We start from the raw sequence: 19209 nt of genomic DNA, 5'->3' as shown, positions 1-19209 counted from the left end.
CATAGAATGATCATTCGGTTCATGCGTCTCGTACTTTAAGCGAGTAGTATGTTTTCCGGTTAAAAGGAAGGACTGTGGAAATGGCATATTTTGCCTACCTCTCTTTCGGATTGTAGTAACTACTATTTGATACAGCACATAGCCAGTAGGGTAAACAATCCAAAGGTACACTACCACTGAAATGCACGAAAGAGAGAGACAGAGAGAAAGAGTTGTAATATTTTGATAGTACCGCAAACTTTCCTCTTACCATTCTAACAGCCGCTACTGCCTCCACACTGTAGGTACGTTGTGATATTGTCTCCATATAATTTGTCATATGTTGTCCCGGGTAACCGAACATTCACCGTGTACACGTAGACAACACGTTCCCGCTTTGCAAGGTTCACCAGTCCCCTGAAAGGATCGCTCCTCTTACCCAGTTATTAGCATCCCGCTTCATTTCTTGTGTCTATAATTTTATCTGCTCCTACTACTGATCCTTACAGCTCTCGAAAAAAAGAAGACTAAGTGCAGCTCTTATAAATCAAAAATATAACTCAAAAATAAATTAGTCCTGCATTCAGACAAATGTCGTCTTTCTTCGTGCACTGGCAATAGTGTTTTGCCTTCAGCATTACAACTGAGCGCTGAGTTCGTTAACAACAAGGAACTGGTGCCGACATGTACCGTATGCCGATCACGTGTCGGCTGTTATGAAGCGAGCACAGCATTGAGCGTCGGACAAGTTCAGTGGCATCCGGCTGTTGGAACAGGTTTTCGCAGTGACGCAACGCGGAAGAGCTGATGACTTCTTGTAGCTGTTCTCGGTTCCAAGTGTTCTGATGAGATTCCTCTACAATTGTGGCTGCACACTGATCTCTTTTCAGCACAGCGTCTTGATGTGCATTTAGGCAGTGTGGGCAACAAAGTCTTAAGCTGGTGGGATAGTTACGTCTCTTCGCGAAGCAAATAAACAGACAATTGAACCTTTGAGTGGAAATACACAAAATGTTTTCGATGAAAATGGAAAACGTTAATTTGTTCTGTTAATACTAGGATAGGCCTTCCGTCATTGCTTTCCCTCAGTTGTAGGTGACCTACTACCAGCTGTTTAATCGCTGGCGACAGAGTAAATGCGTCACAACTATATAGCTATTTATTTATGACATCGACGTGCCTCCGATTGCGACAGTTTGGGCTAGATCTAATAGTCCTGAACGCATAGAAGCGCGATGTTGGGAATTCCAGTACGGAAAAATTGGACATCAATGTTTCGTCAATACCGAGGTTATTACAGACGGAGCGTGAGATGAGGAGCGTAAGAGATGTGGAATGTGAACGGTTGTGGGGTTGCTGGCGTACCAATATTTGAAGTTGTTTGAAGAAACAACAGAACAGAATGCGTCATAAGCTGTTACCTTAAACACTTGTTGTGCAGAAGTAAATACGCCGGAAGACGACGCAAACGTGTACAGATGGGGAAGTTGATAATGCTAACGAAACTTGACAATCATGAACAGGAGAGAGAACCTACAAATGATAAGAAAAAAAAAAACACAGAGAAAAAATAATTTCCTCATGTTCCTAAGAAGCTGTCTGTTATGATGGAAGATACGAACAGTCATATCAAACTAAGGTGGTGTACGATGCGATAATACCCTCATTGTATCAGCAAAATCATGATACATCTATCTGATAATTAAATCAACACTGTCAGTAGATAATTTTTTATGCATTCCACAATATTAGAGAATGTTGCCTCCACTGCGCGAATTTCATAATTAGCAGTCATTTCCTTAGAAGCTCTACACAGACCAAATGAGGTGATGTCACTTGCGTATGCGACCACTGTCTGATTTCGTTATTTACTTTTCTCGCCACCTCATTGAAAGCCAGTGCCTTATTTGTTTTCCAAAAGACATCGTTCATAGATAGGCAGCTAACACACGTTACCTAGATTTCAAACCTCCTTCGCACGCGGTGGTCGGTTTTTCTGGTTTTCACGAGACCAACCCCCAGGTAATTATCATGATATTCGCGTACAAAGTTCTCACAGGAGATAGCTTCCTTCATCCTAATCAAAAAGTGTGTACCTTTGGTCTTATAAACGTCGGGACACAATGGTATTATAGGCTGGAGGCGCTCATGTCGTATCACGTTAAACGTGTCAGAAGATACAAATGGTTTGATTTGTCTATGTAAGCTGCTAGTAATTTTCATTTCTTGATTATATGTGAACCACGAGACTGTTAAACAGTGTATACCTAGTCACGTTAGATAACAATGTGTATGTCAGAGAACTCATTCTTGCATCTTCAGCCAGAAGAAAGTGAATTTCTGGGAATGATCACCAGGAAGTGAAACAGAAAGACCAGAAAGGGGTACGAAGCGAGGTTGCAAACGTATTGTCACAAAATGTTCATCATTTAGTGGAACGAAACAATATTCATTTAACATATTATTGTTACTAAAAAAGGTTTCTTGTGGTTTCATTAAAACAAGGGAGCTAAGTCTCCGAAAAATAACTCATCGCGTGTGTGGTCTGGTTAAAATTTTATTATGAATTTCCTTCCTGTAACTCTTAAACGTCGTCTCTGTCGAGAATATTCGGAAATATTTAAGAAGCTGGTTATATACAGTTCCCTGAATCTCTGTCAGGTCATATTTACTACTGTGTTCAAAGGACTGCTGTCAAAGAACCCAACAGAACTCGTAGCAGGCTGCCGATAAAGTCCAGAGTGTTGACCAAACAAGGCAGATAACGTACACTTCGACATTTGTGCACACAGCTGTGATCGACGAGTGAAATGTGGAGGACACTGGAGGGAGACGAACAATATCGGAACGTTGATAATGCAATTAAAGTAAGAATGCTGAGTAACGTAGAGAGTTTGTCACCAGATTTCCTTGTAGGTAATACACATTCCACTGATAGCAAAATAGGTATCCTACTTCTACAAACTGAGCCGATTGTCACACAGTTGTAGTTACAAATCTAATCAAATCAATTGGTTTTCATTTCTGCAGATCACATTACACATACGACAGAACTACACTTTCACAAGACAATCGATATAAGAAGCAGAACGAAATGGTCAAAGCCAAAACTTGCGTGACCGGGAAATGAGCTATAGCTATCTAATTCGTTCTCTCGATTAGCAGACGAATTCTGGTATTCTGGACAGGCTATCAGTAATTGCGAGATTATCTCCCTTACCTTACTGAGTGAATGAAGAGGAACAAGGGGTAGCAATATGATATGTATAGGAACAATTCATAGGAAAAATACGGACGTAGTTGTTTCCCTACAGTTCTGAAAGCTCAAACTAAATGCTTTCGTCTCAAATCACAGGAATTTCTAACAAATGGATGTAGGTACGTATTCTGTTATTTCAGGGTAAATTAAACTTCCCTTTTCAGTTTACTTTCTTTCTCCCTTCTTTATTCCACGTTGCCAGCCAGAAAACGTATAAAGCGAGGAAGGTTGAACAGACTGTGTCATTCTTCGGATCACCTCCATTCAGTGTCCCACTTATTGATTTAGACCATTACGGTTACCACAAGCACTACAAAATTTTGGATTAATAATTACACTGTTTAGAAAACAACTTCTATATCCGGCCCCTTCCCCATTCATCTGGCAATGGAACAACACACAGTTTTTGTAAAACTTCCTGGCAGTTTTTGTAACTAACGAAGTGACAAATTTAGAGTCACTAGTAGGATGGATCCAGAAAGATGAAGAAATTTCTATCATCAGAAGTTCTCCGACAGTGAGAGACACTACTAACTACAACTCCTGATTACTACATTGTTAGCGTGTACCAAGAGATAAAATGGAATGAGACCAATGACATTGCTGATAATGATTCTTACTCTTGATGACACTGTAAAACTCGGATGGCGTCTTGGCGCTATTATAGGGGAGTAAACTGTCAGTGTGAACAGGGTGCTATTCCTTAACACTCTTTCGTTCGGGAGTTCGTCAATAATAATGTACGACAACACAGGACAGGCACTCATTGTGATATTGCTCAAGAGAGACTATTGTTCAGGAGAGAAGAAGGATACCCCCCTAACAATGTCAAATATTAAGAACACGCACAAAAGTCGGCCCAAAAGAAATATGTACTCGGATATGACGCTGTCCTATCTTAGTGGGAAGGTGTGAACTCCTTTCTAAGACGTAACAAGGCGTTGGTATGCCCTTCTACCGTGGGAAATATGCTGTTTACTATAAGCCAGAAAAATATCTCCTAACTTAAGACCTTACTTCTTTTTTTTTACTTGTTCTTCGTGTTGCAGGATTCGTACATGATGGACATTCAGTCATCCTCGATTTGGACATTTATGTACATGGCGCGCTTATATACTTTGTGATTCAGCATCTTAACTGGAAATATCTTAAATGTCTAATCTCATTTTCCATGTTGGGGAAATAACGTAAACCACAGAACGAATCCAATTATTGCTAGTCTGGCCAGAGAACCAACTAGACGGGTGTCAGTCTAACTCGCAGATTGGAGTGGTACCTAATTTGGTCCCATACGTCAGAAGCTAACGGCCTATGTGCTGTACTGTACCCAAAAGTTAACGATCTAATTATTATGACGTATGAATAGATCGAGATAATTCGGTGATGCCGAGAGATGGAGACCCGAAAACCCCACACTCTACACGATTAGCAATGTGGAATGTCGTGCTACATCTCGGAAAAGTTGCGATCAAACAGATACAGTTTTGGCATTTTCAGGTGTACTTGGACCAGAAGACCGCGTTACAGATGGTGTGAATGATATTTAACGTTCCATTATGAATTTTGTACGATTTACTGTACTCTTGTCTTGGAGTGCTGCAGTACTGTGCGAGGCTCAGATTTTAATGACTAATGAAATAAACCTGTCGGCTGATACATTTGTTCTACTTCCACAATTATGCTTTAGAATTACTTACCAAATTATGTTTTATTTTTGCAGATGACAGTGGAAAGGAAAGTACCCCTGGGTGATTCCATTATCACAATCAGCACCGTTTCTTCTACGTAAGCTACAATCATTTTCGTTTTCACTGCAGTCTTATAATTTAAGTGAAATTAAGCATAGCTGTTCTAGGAAGTGAAACATATGTATTCACTGAATGTAGTTACTAGCGATTTCACGCATTGAACCATATTACTTACGAGGCCTTTATATTTTTCAGAGCCAAACTCGCAGAAGACAAGAAGAAGGAAAAGATCACCGGCGACGAGTACGATCCTTTCGCCGAAAGAAACCTCGACAATGCCTACTCGTAAGTAGACAATATTTTCATCTATTTGTAAGATTGTAGGCCGTTCGCGTATATACAATACAAACTCACTTTTTGAACAAAAAAAAAGTCAAGTCTACATGTTAGCTATAATAAATGGATAGAACCCTAACAGGAACCGGCAACGCAGTTATAATAACAAAATTGATTTCGGAAACCGCTTTCAGGTTTGCTGCTCATGTTCATTGCCTTACATTGCTAGTTTTATAGGGGGTATCAAAGAGTTCCTGTTTGAGGGTAGTTCTGCAGCGTAGATGCAACGCAGCGCGACTCCGCTGCGCGTGTACAAGTATCGACGTGTAGGCTAGGGATTAGTATGGCATTCGTGTCTTCCCGATGTGCGTGTTATAAATGCGGGAACGTGAACTATGGCGAAGTTATTACCAACGATCTGATAGTCTTTTCTTGGCTGCCGAAAGATAGACACTGGTAGACATCCATCGGAGAATGAAGAATGTGTGTGGGGCAGCATATCTGCCAGAATCCGCCGTTGCGGAATGGTGTGCCAAGGGGTGCTGCTGCTTCATGATCTACTACGCTCCCGTGTCGCAAATGTCGTAATGCAGAGACACTCTTAGCACGCGCTCTATAATCCTGGTCTCTCCCCATGCGACTATCACGCCATCTGTCCCTTGAAGGGCTGTTGGACGAGGATGTGCAGCAGGCAGTTACAAACCTCTCCACGCAGCTGCACACGGTTTTTTACCAAACGGGTATTGGTGAGTCGGTGTTATGATTGCCTCAATGCTTACGGCTATTTTGCCTGATTGGCCTACCGATTCTGCACTGTACGGCCTTCGAACAGAAACATTTTGATCGCACCCATTTTACTAGACATTTCAGACCGTTGTTGTACGTTTAACAGTTTTCACAAACGTAAAAAAGAAAAAAAAGGGAAAGAAAAACTTTGTAAGAGCCAGAAGATCGGTTTCAAAGGTTTGGCGACATGAAATCGCTAATAATAATTTTGTATTGCTCGAGAGTCTGGTGTAAATCTTTCAATTGGTCTCCGGCGACTCGCGTTCCCCTGAGCCAAACCGCACCCAATGTTCGAAGGCGGTCACCCTTCCTAGTCGATTAATGACTGGTTTCTGTCACCATAAAATGACCAAACATAGACCTCCTTAAATACCCGTTAATGTCCTCAACAAATTTTAAGACTGATGGAAACCTCTCCGGTCTCCATTCGAGTGAAAGTGCTTAACGGTCTCGAAATTTCAGTGACTGCCGTACTCGTCGTATCGTGGCGAAGTCACCAGAAGATAGTAGTATGACACTCGTTGAATCGTCGCTACTTCCCAACACTGCCACACGGCAGGAGACACAAGAACGTTTCGTCAGCTGTAGACGTCGGGAAGACATACTAACAAAAAGTATAGCTGCTAATACCGAGCAAGGTGGTGCAGTGGTTAGCACAAGGGATTCGATTCTGGTGGACGATGGTTCGCGTCCGACCATCCTGATATAGATTTTCTCCCATTACCGTAAATCTCTCCGGGAAAATGCAGGGATGGCCATTTTCCTTTCCCATACTTGAAACATTAGAGTTTATTCTCCACCTATAAAGACCTTTATTTAGACGTGACGTTAAACTCTCGTTGTCCTCCTTTTTTATGTTACGGTATCGCATTACTTCTCCACCGCATGACATCCTTGCTTTCCTTAAAACTTATCTCATCTTCCCCCAACCTTTCAAGGTGTACCTAAAATACTCGATCACATACCTCCCAACTAAATTGCTGAAATGGTACTGTAGATGCAAAAGGATGTTATACATGGAGAATTGGTAAATAAACTCCCAGGGCTTCTTTTCCAGGATTTTATTTTGTTCCCCCAGAAATCCGAATGGTCATTCTGATTATATTTAACTAGCTCAGCAATGTCTGAGCAATAGCTTTTCTTACAGCACGGAGTAAGCGCGCTGCAGACGTGAAATAGTAATGAAAGGTCAAAGTGGTGAATTTTTACCAGAGCCGTCATGAAACCGGTACTAAGGGATTCTCCGAAGCAGCTCTCGCGCGGGGCACATGACGAAACGTGAGTTGGCCAGCTGGCGTCATCGTCCTTGTCTTCCTGTGTTGCAGCGACGTGGGCGCGCTGGCGCACCTGCTCAAGAGCAGCCTGGGCAGCGGCATCCTGGCCATGCCGAACGCCTTCCGGAATGCGGGGCTCGCCTTCGGGATGGTCGCGACCCTCTTCGTCGGGCTCATCTGCACGCATACCGTCCAGATACTGGTAAGTCTTTCGAACACGACGTCACAGGAGGCGTCCATGCGTCGTCTGGTAGGAACTGGACGTCGGTGGCACCAAATGTGGAGTTATTACGCTTTTATAAGGGGTCTAGCCTCTGAAACACTTGTTTTGGAAAATTTTTAAGCTACGTTACTTCATGTTAATGCTAGAATGCCTCCCTAAACAAGACCGCTGGTTCCTGAGCTGTGCCTTTGCTGCACTGAGTACACGCGCCGTTTTGCATATTAGCCAGTTGTTCATCAGGAGCAGGGTCCACCCATCCAGTGATTTTCCTGAATTATTCAGGCAAAGGCTGCACAGCTCCTTCAATTAGGCCACAGCCGATACATACCTCAGCCTTGTTCACTATGGGCCGCTCTGTTCTGAAGTTCCTTTCGAAGGGATATTCAGTTGTTATTCATCCCTCCATTCAAGTGCGGTTTGTCAACCTAAATTCGTGAATTAATGGAATAACTGCAAACTTTGAGCTCTACTTGTTTAAACTGCTTGTTGGAATAGTAGCGAGGCAAATGGCCATAGTAACGTAAAATTATACCTTATGTACATGATCATCTGTCTGAAGCTGAAGAAGCGTAGTTTAAATGTCCTTCAAACGAAAATCACTACCCAAATTTGTACGACCATTACGTAAATGGCACCAGTCTTTTTGCTGCTCTTCTCTGCTCTCAGGCTTAGTATGCTGCCCCATTTCAGTGTCTGGCAAACAGCTCGAATCCATCAAATTCTTGCACCCTCACTACACACGTTCGTCTTTTCGCCATGCTGTCTTTGATTTTCTACGTATACTTCTCTGCAACTATACCAAACTATCTTGCCATTCCTGTGTGGTTGCCCTGAAATCTTGACAAGATTTTTCTCAGTCATTTTAGTTGGCAGTCCCACCATTTTACTTTCTTTTCTGCCGTACAATGCGAAGTGACCTGATTCTTAAGAGGAGGTATTTGAGATGAGTGGAGTTCAGATGTACGTCTGGAATTTTGGTTGGTTTTCATGGTTTTTCTGAGCAAGGCTAATCCTGGAATTATCCTAGGCCACAGCCGATTTTCTTCTGGACCGAAGTACACCTGGCCTCCACACTCTGGGATGTTAAACTTGAACTTTTCTTTCTCTTGTTACCTACTTTATTGGTACAGATTTTGTTGTGATGTTTACGATAGCTCAGTCGCGAATAGCTTTCTTTTGGAGTCTCAGTCGTATATTACCTTTTAACAAAAAAATGGCTCTGAGCACTATGGGACTCCTGAGGTCATTAGTCCCATAGAGCTTAGAACTAGTCAAACCTAACTAACCTAAGGACATCACACACATCCATGCCCGAGGCAGGTTTCGAACCTGCGACCGTAGCGGTCTCGCGGTTCCAGACTGCAGCGCCTAGAACCGCACGGCCACTTCAGCCGGCACCTTTTAACACATCGCATAAATAAAACAGTGCTGTCTGTCATCAAGTCATATTGATGAGTTTGGCTTAAACATTACAGTGCATTCTTAAGGACTTACAACAAGACAAACAACTCACCCAGTAAGGAAACATCTGCAACATATTATGATTCTGAATTAAGGTGTGACTAGTCCTTTTTCCAGTACATTATTGTTGCCTTATGTTCCGTAAAATACCAGAGCACCAACAAAGGTCGATCACTTGCTTGAAGTTGTTGATCTGGTGTTACTAATGTTACCACATTGCACAGTTTTATTATCATTTATGAAGTCATAACGCTCTTATTTAGTTTTACAAACTTCCACAACCGTGATAGTTTTTTAACGGAATTAAGAGGGCATTTTTTCCATTAGACCTGTGTTCATATTGTCAGCCAAATGTAGAACACGTCCTTACACTAAGTGCAACAGAGGGTTCCTGTTAAGTCATGCAGCGAGACACCATCTGTACAACCTTGTGCTCATAGCCGAGTGATATTTCCTTAAATTTAGAGCTAGCTGCAGAAATTTGGACTACAACGAATACAAGGCGGCACACGTAATTTTCTTCAAAACTCTACTTAACTAGAGCACAAAAGAACACTTGACAGGCTGCGTTTATCACCCAAAACATTAAACTGTATGAAGCCCCAAGGAAATAGTCCTTTAATAAATATTTCACACAATACATCCAGATCATTTTAGTACACAACGAAATCAAAATTAACAAAGACAAGCCCAAGAAACAGTCAAAGGGGTGAAAATGACTATTCAAACTCTATGAAAAATAATGCTGCTAGTGAAACATTGGAAGAAACCTTCGTAATTATTAATCTTTTTTTTAAATTCGACATTAATTAGTAGTTATTGTGCTAGTGTCATTACTCTGAAAATGCCGAAGTTTGTTGTTGAACGTCCTATAATTGATATGTTGCAGAAAGATGATAAGAATAGGAAAAAAAATCTGTCCTGTCATAAATAACCGACGAAGCAGGCAAATATAGAATTGGTAGATATTTCATACATTTTTTACCCAGACGACATAAACAGATGCATTTCTTCAGACACAGGACCTACATACAGTTTATCTACAGGGTGAATATAAACACTAAAGGCAAGATTTCAGAGATTATCAGGTGATGTATTTTTAGTGCTTTGGTATGAGGCGCCTATATAGCCACTAGCGTTAAGTAATCTGGGAATTGTGGGCCATGTTACGTCTCTTGGAGTGTGATAGACATATTTCGATATACCAAGTGAAATCAACCAAACCTCTTTAAGTTTTAACGATACAAAATGGTTCAAATGGCTCTGAGCACTATGGGACTCAACTGCTGAGGTCATTAGTCCCCTAGAACATAGAACTAGTTAAACCTAACTAACCTAAGGACATCACAAACATCCATGCCCGAGGCAGTATTCGAAGCTGCGACCGTAGCGGTCTTGCGGTTCCAGACTGCAGCGCCTTTAACCGCACGGCCACTTCGGCCGGCTTTTAACGATACAATGTGCATAAGTGTGTGTGTGTGTGTGTGTGTGTGTGTGTGTGTGTGTGAGAGAGTGTGTGTGTGTGTGTGTGTGTGAGGTGGGGGTAGGGGGATGCCGGGGGGCGTGTTTTACGGTGAGCAGGGTTGGCTGGGAGGGGGCTGGGTGGTGGGGATAGAAGGAGGCGGTGTTAGGGACGCTCGACAACTTAATAGCGCCATTACGAATATTAGTAGATAGGAATGCGGTAACCGGAATCAAAAGCGATCTGAGATAAAATCGCACTCCCTCTCAATCTCACCTATGATCCCTCGAACACTCACACCAGTTCACATTAAAAATGGTCAGATTTTCTAAAACTGTTAATTAAAATCAAATAGGACAAGAGGAAAGTAAAATGGATTCACGAGATTATATGGCTGGCTGTTCAATTACAAAGAAACGATTGAGCCAGCCATCCTGATAACACATTAAAAGTGTAGCCCTAAATTTTAGGAAACAAGTCGGGCATTGCACAAAAATTTGAAATACATACCACATTTATGTCATTGTCATTTAAATAGAGGACAAAGTGGTGGACAAACGAGCTGATGCCTTCTTGCCTGAATACAAAATACAGTCTACTACAATGCGGCGTACCGTGATCTGCAAGTTACAAGGAAGACGGAGCAAGAAGGCATACTATGAGAAGGCGAGTGAGAAGGAGCTCCTGCCCCCTGCGTGGCTAGGAGATACGCCACGGCCAGGTTGTGGACTTCACTACACGTAGCTTATTGTCTGACACTTCCGCCACTCCTCTTCCAATATGCACATTAACCTGAACCTCAATAGCAATAGCTTGCAGGGGGATGGCACACTCCAGTATCCGAGGATCACGCATGCCTTCTAGGCTGCTGCATCCGGCATTCAGTTCCCCTTAATGCCCACGTGCTCTGGCTTCCAGCGAAGGAACAACTCCTTCCCCTACCTTTGTAGATGGAGGAGGGCTTCCTGGATATTATGGATTTATCTGCTGGGCACAAGCGTTGGAGAGAAGATGGGCACTTATTGAATCGGAAAAGACGAGGAATTTAGCACTCGCACAACTTCCGTTCCGATGCCCACACGATTGCGTATAATTCCATGGCGAAAATAGTTAAGTCTTGAGGTACTCGGATCTTGACGACACGATACGGGAAAATAACAGAGCAATCCATATTTACATCGAACTGTAAACACAGCCAAATAGGTGTGGTGCTCAGTTAAAACGCCTGCAAACAGATGCAGAAATGCAGCCTCTCCCGTATTGCGCTAAATCTAAAGTCTCTCCGTGCCTCTGCAGTATCCAGAGCCACCCACTGTTAAAACCCTGGATTTGGTCTTGTACTCACCCCACGCAAAGTGAGAGGAGATTAGACGAATACTGCAACAGTCCTTAGGAGTAAAGGTGTAAACTCATGAGCAGTTGAATCAGAGATGGCAGCTGTGATGAAGAAAGAGGGATCCTTTCGATACGACATGAGGAATAGTTTGGTGAGCCACGTGACAGACAATATACTCGCTGTCATTGTGACAGCTGACCAAAAAATGGACAATATGCATGGAATATTTCCATTTAATCGATGTCACACTGGTCATTAACGATGCATGGAATAGTTCATCTCCAAAACAGTGCAGGCACTGGTTTCCTCACTACCACACTGTCAAGTGTGTAGAGCGATTACATCGGTTCGTGGAACACCGCCAGAACAAGAGTGAAATCCTGAGTACAGCAACGCTATGACGCCAGAGTCGCAGTGAATATTCGAGGATAGTAAGAACCAATAAGAAGGCTACAGTGCGGCAGACCAGTCATTAGGCCACTGCTGCACATCTGCATCAGATGATCTGTCATACAAACACGTCTTAGCTACTTCTATAACTCTACAAGATCCACTGCCCCACACCTGAACCTATACTCACTACACTTCAGTCGGCACAGATTTTAGCATGGGCGCAACAGCACCAGTACATGCCCGAAACATGAAAAAAAGAACTGTCGATAGAGATGCGTCGCAATACTGGTTGGTGCACACCAATGGCAGGGTACGAACACCTGAAAACCGTCGTAATGCGATATGTCCCGCCGATTAAAGTGGCATCTTTCCGGCAGATGGCAAAACTACTTTCATTTGGAGGATGTTTACATCGGACGGAAATGGGATGAAGCCCACAAGCACCTTATACCTTCGGTAAGACAACACACTTCGTTTTTAGAATGAAATTTTCACTCTACAGCGGAGTGTGCGCTGATATGAAACTTCCTAGCACATTAAAACTGTGTGCCCGACCGAGACTCGAACTCGGGACCTTTGCTTTTCGCGGGCAAATGCTCTACCGACTGAGCTACCCAAGCACGACTCACGCCCCGTCCTCACAGCTTTAATTCCGCCAGTACCTCGTCTCCTACCTTCCAAACTTCACAGAAGCTCTCCTGCGAGAGCGGTAGAGCACTTGCCCGCGAAAGGCAAAGGTCCCGAGTTCGAGTCTCGGTCCGGCACACAGTTTTAATCTGCCAGGAAGTTTCACACTTCGTTTTGTTTCCCAGTTTTGTCAGATCGGTTTGGGGAATATGATTTTTGTGTGGCCCCCATGTCCCCTTACACCATTAACCACACACAATACGTCTGAGCCGCCATGTGGGGATACATACACACTTTGTACGCGATTCAGACATCCGAGTTATGGGCAAGAGCCATAATATCATGGCTCATCACCAGTCTGTTTAGTGTGTAATGGGGTTCGTGGCATGACACGTCTCTACCATCGTCATGCAAAAAGGCTTTGCTACACACTAGTAGGAAAGAATTCAGTTTGTTTCGGTACCGATACCGTTGTGTATCCTCTTATCGATGTAAAAAGCTGATTCCTTAGATTTCATGTTTAAACTGTTGCTATTATGGTCATCGACAGCAGCACACTCTCTAATACTATAGTCAGCGTCGGGCGCAGTGATCAAAGACGATATCGAAGTAGAACCACCGTTGCTGAATATCTAGATCCAGGTGGAATGTGACAAGCTCAACAGTGACGTTTATATTTGAAGCAGACTCACACTCCGCATAAAAATAAAGACAGTTCGGCAACAAAGTTAAGGATATAATTATTCGTTAAGGCACCGCTGGGCACGACGTGTTCTTTTCGCTACACTGCAAACATTCAAGAACAGACGATGAAAATTTCGTGGTAGTGTTAGTGCCCGTCAGATATTAGTGGCTACTGTATGTGGTGTTTTAGTTTCGGTTAGAATATTTTTGGTGACGACGTTAGGAAGGTGAGGATGACGTCTGCAAAAGAACTCCAATCCAATCCTTTAAAGTTTCGAAATTGTCTCATCCATTTTTAATGCAGTTTTCCGTTAGTGCCACTTTCATGTAGCAGCTGTCAAAGAATCTGCTGTCATGATTCAGTTGTCGTAGTCTAACGACACGTGTACAGGTAGTAGTAGGTAATCTTAAGATACTTTTAGATGAATGTACGGAGAAAGTTAATGAAAAAAAAAGAAATGTTCCCGAAGGAAATGGACAGACGGTTTGCTATGAATGTTTTAAAATGATTTGTAGGTCGTGAAGTGCCTTTTGCCAGAAGGAGGAACTGACGTTGCTGAGGATATCCTCCACATTTCCTGGAAAAGAACGCGGTTGGAGGCCCGAGGCCGAGGTGTGTGACGGCGTTCTGCGCGTTGAGCACAGACAAAGGATGCACCTCGACGTCCGCTCGCGAGCCGCAGCCTTGGCATTTAGTCCTTGCCTGCGCCATCTTCGCTTAACGTTCTCTTACCTGCCATGACGCCATAAGTTACGGTTCATTGAAAAAGGATGACCAGCAGCGGTATAACGGTAGGGCAGTGTGCATAGGTCACTTGAGGTACAGTGCATTGCCAAAAGAATTGATATGTGTTTCTCTTATGAGCGTACCGTCTGTGGACGATAGTAAATAAATGCAGAAACGCTTGGATAAAATTTCCGCTTTGTGTAATGAATGGCAGCTCTCTATAAAAGAGGATACACTTAAGATAATACGGTGGTGGTTGTTGTGGTCTTCAGTCCGAAGACTGATCTGATGCAGCTCTCCACGCCTTCTAAACCGTTTCATCTCTACATTACTATTGCTGCTTACATTCATTTAATCTTGCTTACTGTAGTCAGTTTTTCGTCTCCCTCTGCAGTTCTTCTGTTACCAAATTGACGATTTCTTGATCGCTAGCTTTGTGTTACTCCAGTGCTGAATAAGCATGTTCGGCATGCCAGAGAAATACATAGGCCTATGATGCCTAATGAGACCTGTCGCATTATCGTGGGTTGTTCAACACCTACATCCGTAGATAAACTGCACTGTCTTGCTGGTGTAGCCCCTCCTGAAATCCACCCTTTATATGGCCGTCAGCCAGCACGTCCTTGGCCGAAATCAAGAAAAAGCTCCTTGGCAGTTACAGAAGTTCTTACAGAAAGACCACAACGAACAAAGATCTCACAGTGGCGGGGGAAATGACACCATTTGGTGAACTGGATGGTCATTCAGAGCAGTGCAGCAACGTGGTAGGCCCTCAACAGACCACTATCTAGTAACATGAGATCAACCTGCAGAAATGGCGTCTTTCTTGTTTTTTGCAAGTGTGGTGCTGTGCAGACTAACAACCATATATTGCAAAAAAAGGTGTGTGAAATCTTATGGGACTTAACTGCTAAGGTCATCAGTCCCTAAGCCTACACACTACTTAACCTAAATTATCCTAAGGACAAACACACACACACACACCCATGCCCGAGGGAGGACTCGAACCTCCGCCGGGACCAGCCGCACGGTCCATGACTGCAGCGCCTAAGACCGCTCGGCTAATCCCGCGCCACATATTGCAGTGTTCTTCATCTACAGCCGTATGCACCATGAGAGACCAGATGAAGGCGATAACGAATACACTCGACGGGGCCAGTTTCTCATCAACCAATGTATAAAATGATGCGAGCGATCGATTTCCTTTGGATGATTATGTTTCTGTACTTCTGACACGATAATAAAAAAAAAAGTATCGTATAATGCCTACAAGGAAGAAAAAGAATCGCAATTACAAACTTACAAGTGAACATCTTAAGCTCGACACTTCGTACTTAGGTGTAATACTGAAAAGCGAAGAGAAGTTAGTATTAGGAAAGTCGAAAGTAAGACTTAGATTATTTGGAAGGTTTCTGTAAACCAAAGTGTATACAAGATACCAGTGCGACCAATTCTCGAATGTAGTTGCAGTGTTTGGAGTCCTTACCGAACGTGCATGGTAACAGACATCAAAAGAGGCGCACTGGTAGAACCATAAGAGATCGATATGACCCATTCGAAAGTAAAAAGATTTCTCCAACGAATTTAAACGGCCTCCTTGGAAGAAAGGGCGATGTGTTCTAGTGAATCCCGTTGGATAAATTTAGAACACAATTGCCTGGGAAGTATGTTTGTAGATGTACATGTAGGTAAAAGATTCTAAGCTTGTCTGCAAAAGACTTTACCATTTTCGCGTAAATACATCTAATTTTCGACGTAGACCTCAGTTCTCCTTTCTCCAGAATAAGCTTCTATCTTTCGCGTACGATTCTAGAAGGTCCGCCATATTGGTTGGTCGGTGGAAGTAAAAAAGGGCGAAATCTGTTGAATGAGGTGTATTTGCCAAAAATTCGTTCTTAAAATCCGTCACTTTCCCTTGTGAAAGCACCTTTAATTGTATAGGTTTATATTTTTCCTCTAACTATCCAGGCCTCTTCTTGCGCATTATTTAGTACTGTTGTTCCAGAAGACTTGCATAATATGCTCCAGTTATTGTTGTAACGTTCGCAATGTGATAATTAAGGGCAGTCCCTTCGGTGGGAAACAGCGGAAGTCGCGATACGCCTCTTACGCTGGGTTGGTTCAAATGGCTCTGAGCACTATGGGACTTAGCTGCTGTGGTCATCAATTACCTAGAACTTAGAACTACTTAAACCTAACTAACCTAAGGACATCACACACATCCATGCCCGAGGCATGGTATGTTTGTGTTCCTTATAATCACTAACGATTACAGGTACGTGTTTTTAAATATTTATTTTATGTATTTATTGTGAGACAAATTAATTATTACGTTCATTTGGGCTGTATATTTGCAACTCGGGGCACTTCCTATCACATGTTTCATGCATTAAATATCAGAGAAGATACCGTCATATTCGCCAAATATGATCAGTACCGTTTCATCAGTAACAGATATAAATAATGTACAATAAGATTGAGGATTGGCATAGTGTCGAACCAAATAGCACGGTGGTAATTCTTCCTCCACAGCTGGACACTGATTCCTTACTCGAACTGATTACTAGGTTGATACTATTTCAGATTCGAGAGACTCACAATAGCCGGCCATGGTGGCCGAGCGGTTCTAGGCGCTTCAGTCCGGAATCACGTGGCTGCTACGGTCGCAGGTTCGAATTCTGCCTCGGGCATGGATGTGTGCGATGTCCTTAGGTTAGTTAGGTTTAAGTAGTTTTAAGTTCTAGCGGACAGATGACTCAGATGCTAAGTCCCATAGTGCTCAGAGACATCTGAATCACTTAGACGCACAATATCGCCCCCTCTACAGAATCTAGAAGTCATTAACGTCTCCTATTTTTGACCTACACTATTTAACTACCACAGTGTATGGGGGCTTACGTCATCACTCTGCTTGCAGGTGAAGTGCTCGCAGGAGCTGTGCCGGAGGACCAAAGTGCCCTTCCTAGGTTTTGGGGAGACTGCCGAGGCTGCGTTCAAGACCTCCTGCTTCGAGCGGCTTCGCTCTTACTCCAAGTTCGCCAGGTGAGTTTCAATAACACATCTGGCACCTGCTAATAGGCGTTACATTTTTGGTGCAGGAAGAAAATTTCATCACAACAGTTTTATTTACAAGGCTGCTGGTGGTAACTATAACGAAACAGGTCTTGTGTGGGATACTACACTACTATTCTGTACACTTAAATGTCTACAATGCTGTTCTGTACACTTAAATGTCGTTTATACAACCCGTAGATATTACTGTCCTTGATATTTATTCTCATAAGATTACATAATGTTCATTTTATACTATCGCGTATTAATAAAGGAAAATAATCCATTAGTAAAAATTGCGTTGATTCTGGAATGGTGTCTCATGTCTGGTACGGAAAGATTCAGAAAGGAGTTGCTTGTCAGGTGTCTTATGCAAGAGGTTTGTTTGCAATTTCAACCCGCAAAAAATAAAAAATAAATGCTACGGAAACTGACGGCCTTTCTCAATTTGCTTCGAGTGATTTCATATAATCTCTTACGTAAATCTCTATTAAGCTACTACTTCGAATCTGGAGATATTACCTACACATTTTCGACTTCAATGACACCAGCAAGAACAATGCTAAGTTTACTGTGCCCTCTACTTTTCTTGGGAGTAAAGGAATCTTGTTGTGGTGAACTCACAGCAGGCGTGAAAATTTCACCGACATTTCGAAGAGAGTTCACAAACTCACAATTAATATTCGCCAGGCTGTGAACGCATACCCTGGGCTATTGCCAAGCCACTACGCAAGGAGATATGTGATACCGTTGATGATAATCACGGATTCTGAAGTTAAATTCGACGATTATTACACACCACCCTACATAAACACTCACAGTGATACATGTGGTGTAGACATACGAATGATATGTCATGTGTGTTTGGAGTAAGACAATGGAAAGTGGCCTTCACTAGATACTTGTCAACGACTCTAGTGCTCATTTCCTAATATTTAATGTAGATTGTAGGACTGCTTTCCTCATTTCTAATTTCTCAGGGTTTCGTTTCCAACTGAGTCCTGACTTTGCTGAAATATATTGCACAATATTATGTCACTAACCTGTTAGGCAAAATAAAACAGAAACTATTAAACCATTTTACTGGGCTCCTCGTTCCTCCTCCCTCGTCGTTTGCTCACATTGACCAATAGTGTGAGCTGATCTCACACCTCCGTTTGCACTACCGTGAGTCAGGCCACAACATCACAACGTGCCATTTCTGAAGAACAGATTTCCGCTCATAGTTCCGAGAAGAGATCTACGCCTTGCCGTCCTTCAGTCTTCCGTAAGTGACTCATGCGTCGTGTTTTCCCGTCGTGGTAAACATCACAAGATTTACATTCCGAGATTCACGTCATCAGTTAACCGCATGCGTCGAACGATTTCAGATTAGTCAAATGCAGTTAACAAACACCTCTTGTACAATCTCTCTGCCTTTTTCATTATGTCAGACACGCTTCTTTTTCTTTTTAAAAATAATTGAATATATAGACAACTGTCGTTAAAACATTGAATCTAGGGCACGTACTATGTCCAGCAATGGTGTATATTCCTATGGCTCATCAGGTTATCACATCAATACACCAATGTATGTCGGGGTAAAAACCGTGCGCACCACGAATTTGCGGATTACATGAGCACTATTTTTCTATTTAACCAATTGGTTTGTTGTCTATATGAGGTGTAAAAGAAAATCCAGCTTAGAATTTGCACATGTGTACAAAATCGCACAACAACCATCAGTTGCTTCAGTGGCGTGTATGCTAATGTATTGATATTAATCTATGCCTGGTACATCTTGACATATCGAAATAGTCAGAAAGGAGGACTTCAATAGGAAAGAAACTTCACAGGTATAGACATCGATATCATTACAGATGGAGTTGCAGCTCGAATTGAACAAGGATGGCGGGAAGATATCGGTTACGTCCTCGTTGACAA

General features: G+C 42.7%; 1 protein-coding gene across 2 annotated transcripts in view; it reads left to right on the top strand.

Annotated features, from left to right (window-relative positions):
• LOC124605555 (proton-coupled amino acid transporter-like protein pathetic) overlaps positions 1–19209 on the top strand; it is a 75422-nt gene that overhangs the window by 38068 nt on the left and 18145 nt on the right. For both annotated transcript variants that reach the window (XM_047137314.1, XM_047137313.1), the window contains exons 2-5: positions 4959–5023; positions 5182–5271; positions 7374–7524; positions 17153–17277. In XM_047137314.1, coding sequence (XP_046993270.1) covers positions 4959–5023; positions 5182–5271; positions 7374–7524; positions 17153–17277 — 431 coding nt within the window. The remainder of the gene's footprint in view (positions 1–4958; positions 5024–5181; positions 5272–7373; positions 7525–17152; positions 17278–19209) is intronic.

Source organism: Schistocerca americana, chromosome 3, assembly GCF_021461395.2.
Source record: "Schistocerca americana isolate TAMUIC-IGC-003095 chromosome 3, iqSchAmer2.1, whole genome shotgun sequence".
In the NCBI taxonomy this organism is placed as follows: Eukaryota; Metazoa; Arthropoda; class Insecta; order Orthoptera; family Acrididae; genus Schistocerca; species Schistocerca americana.
The sequence above is the reverse complement of the archived record's forward strand: the minus strand, read 5'-3'. Positions and strand labels throughout refer to the sequence as shown.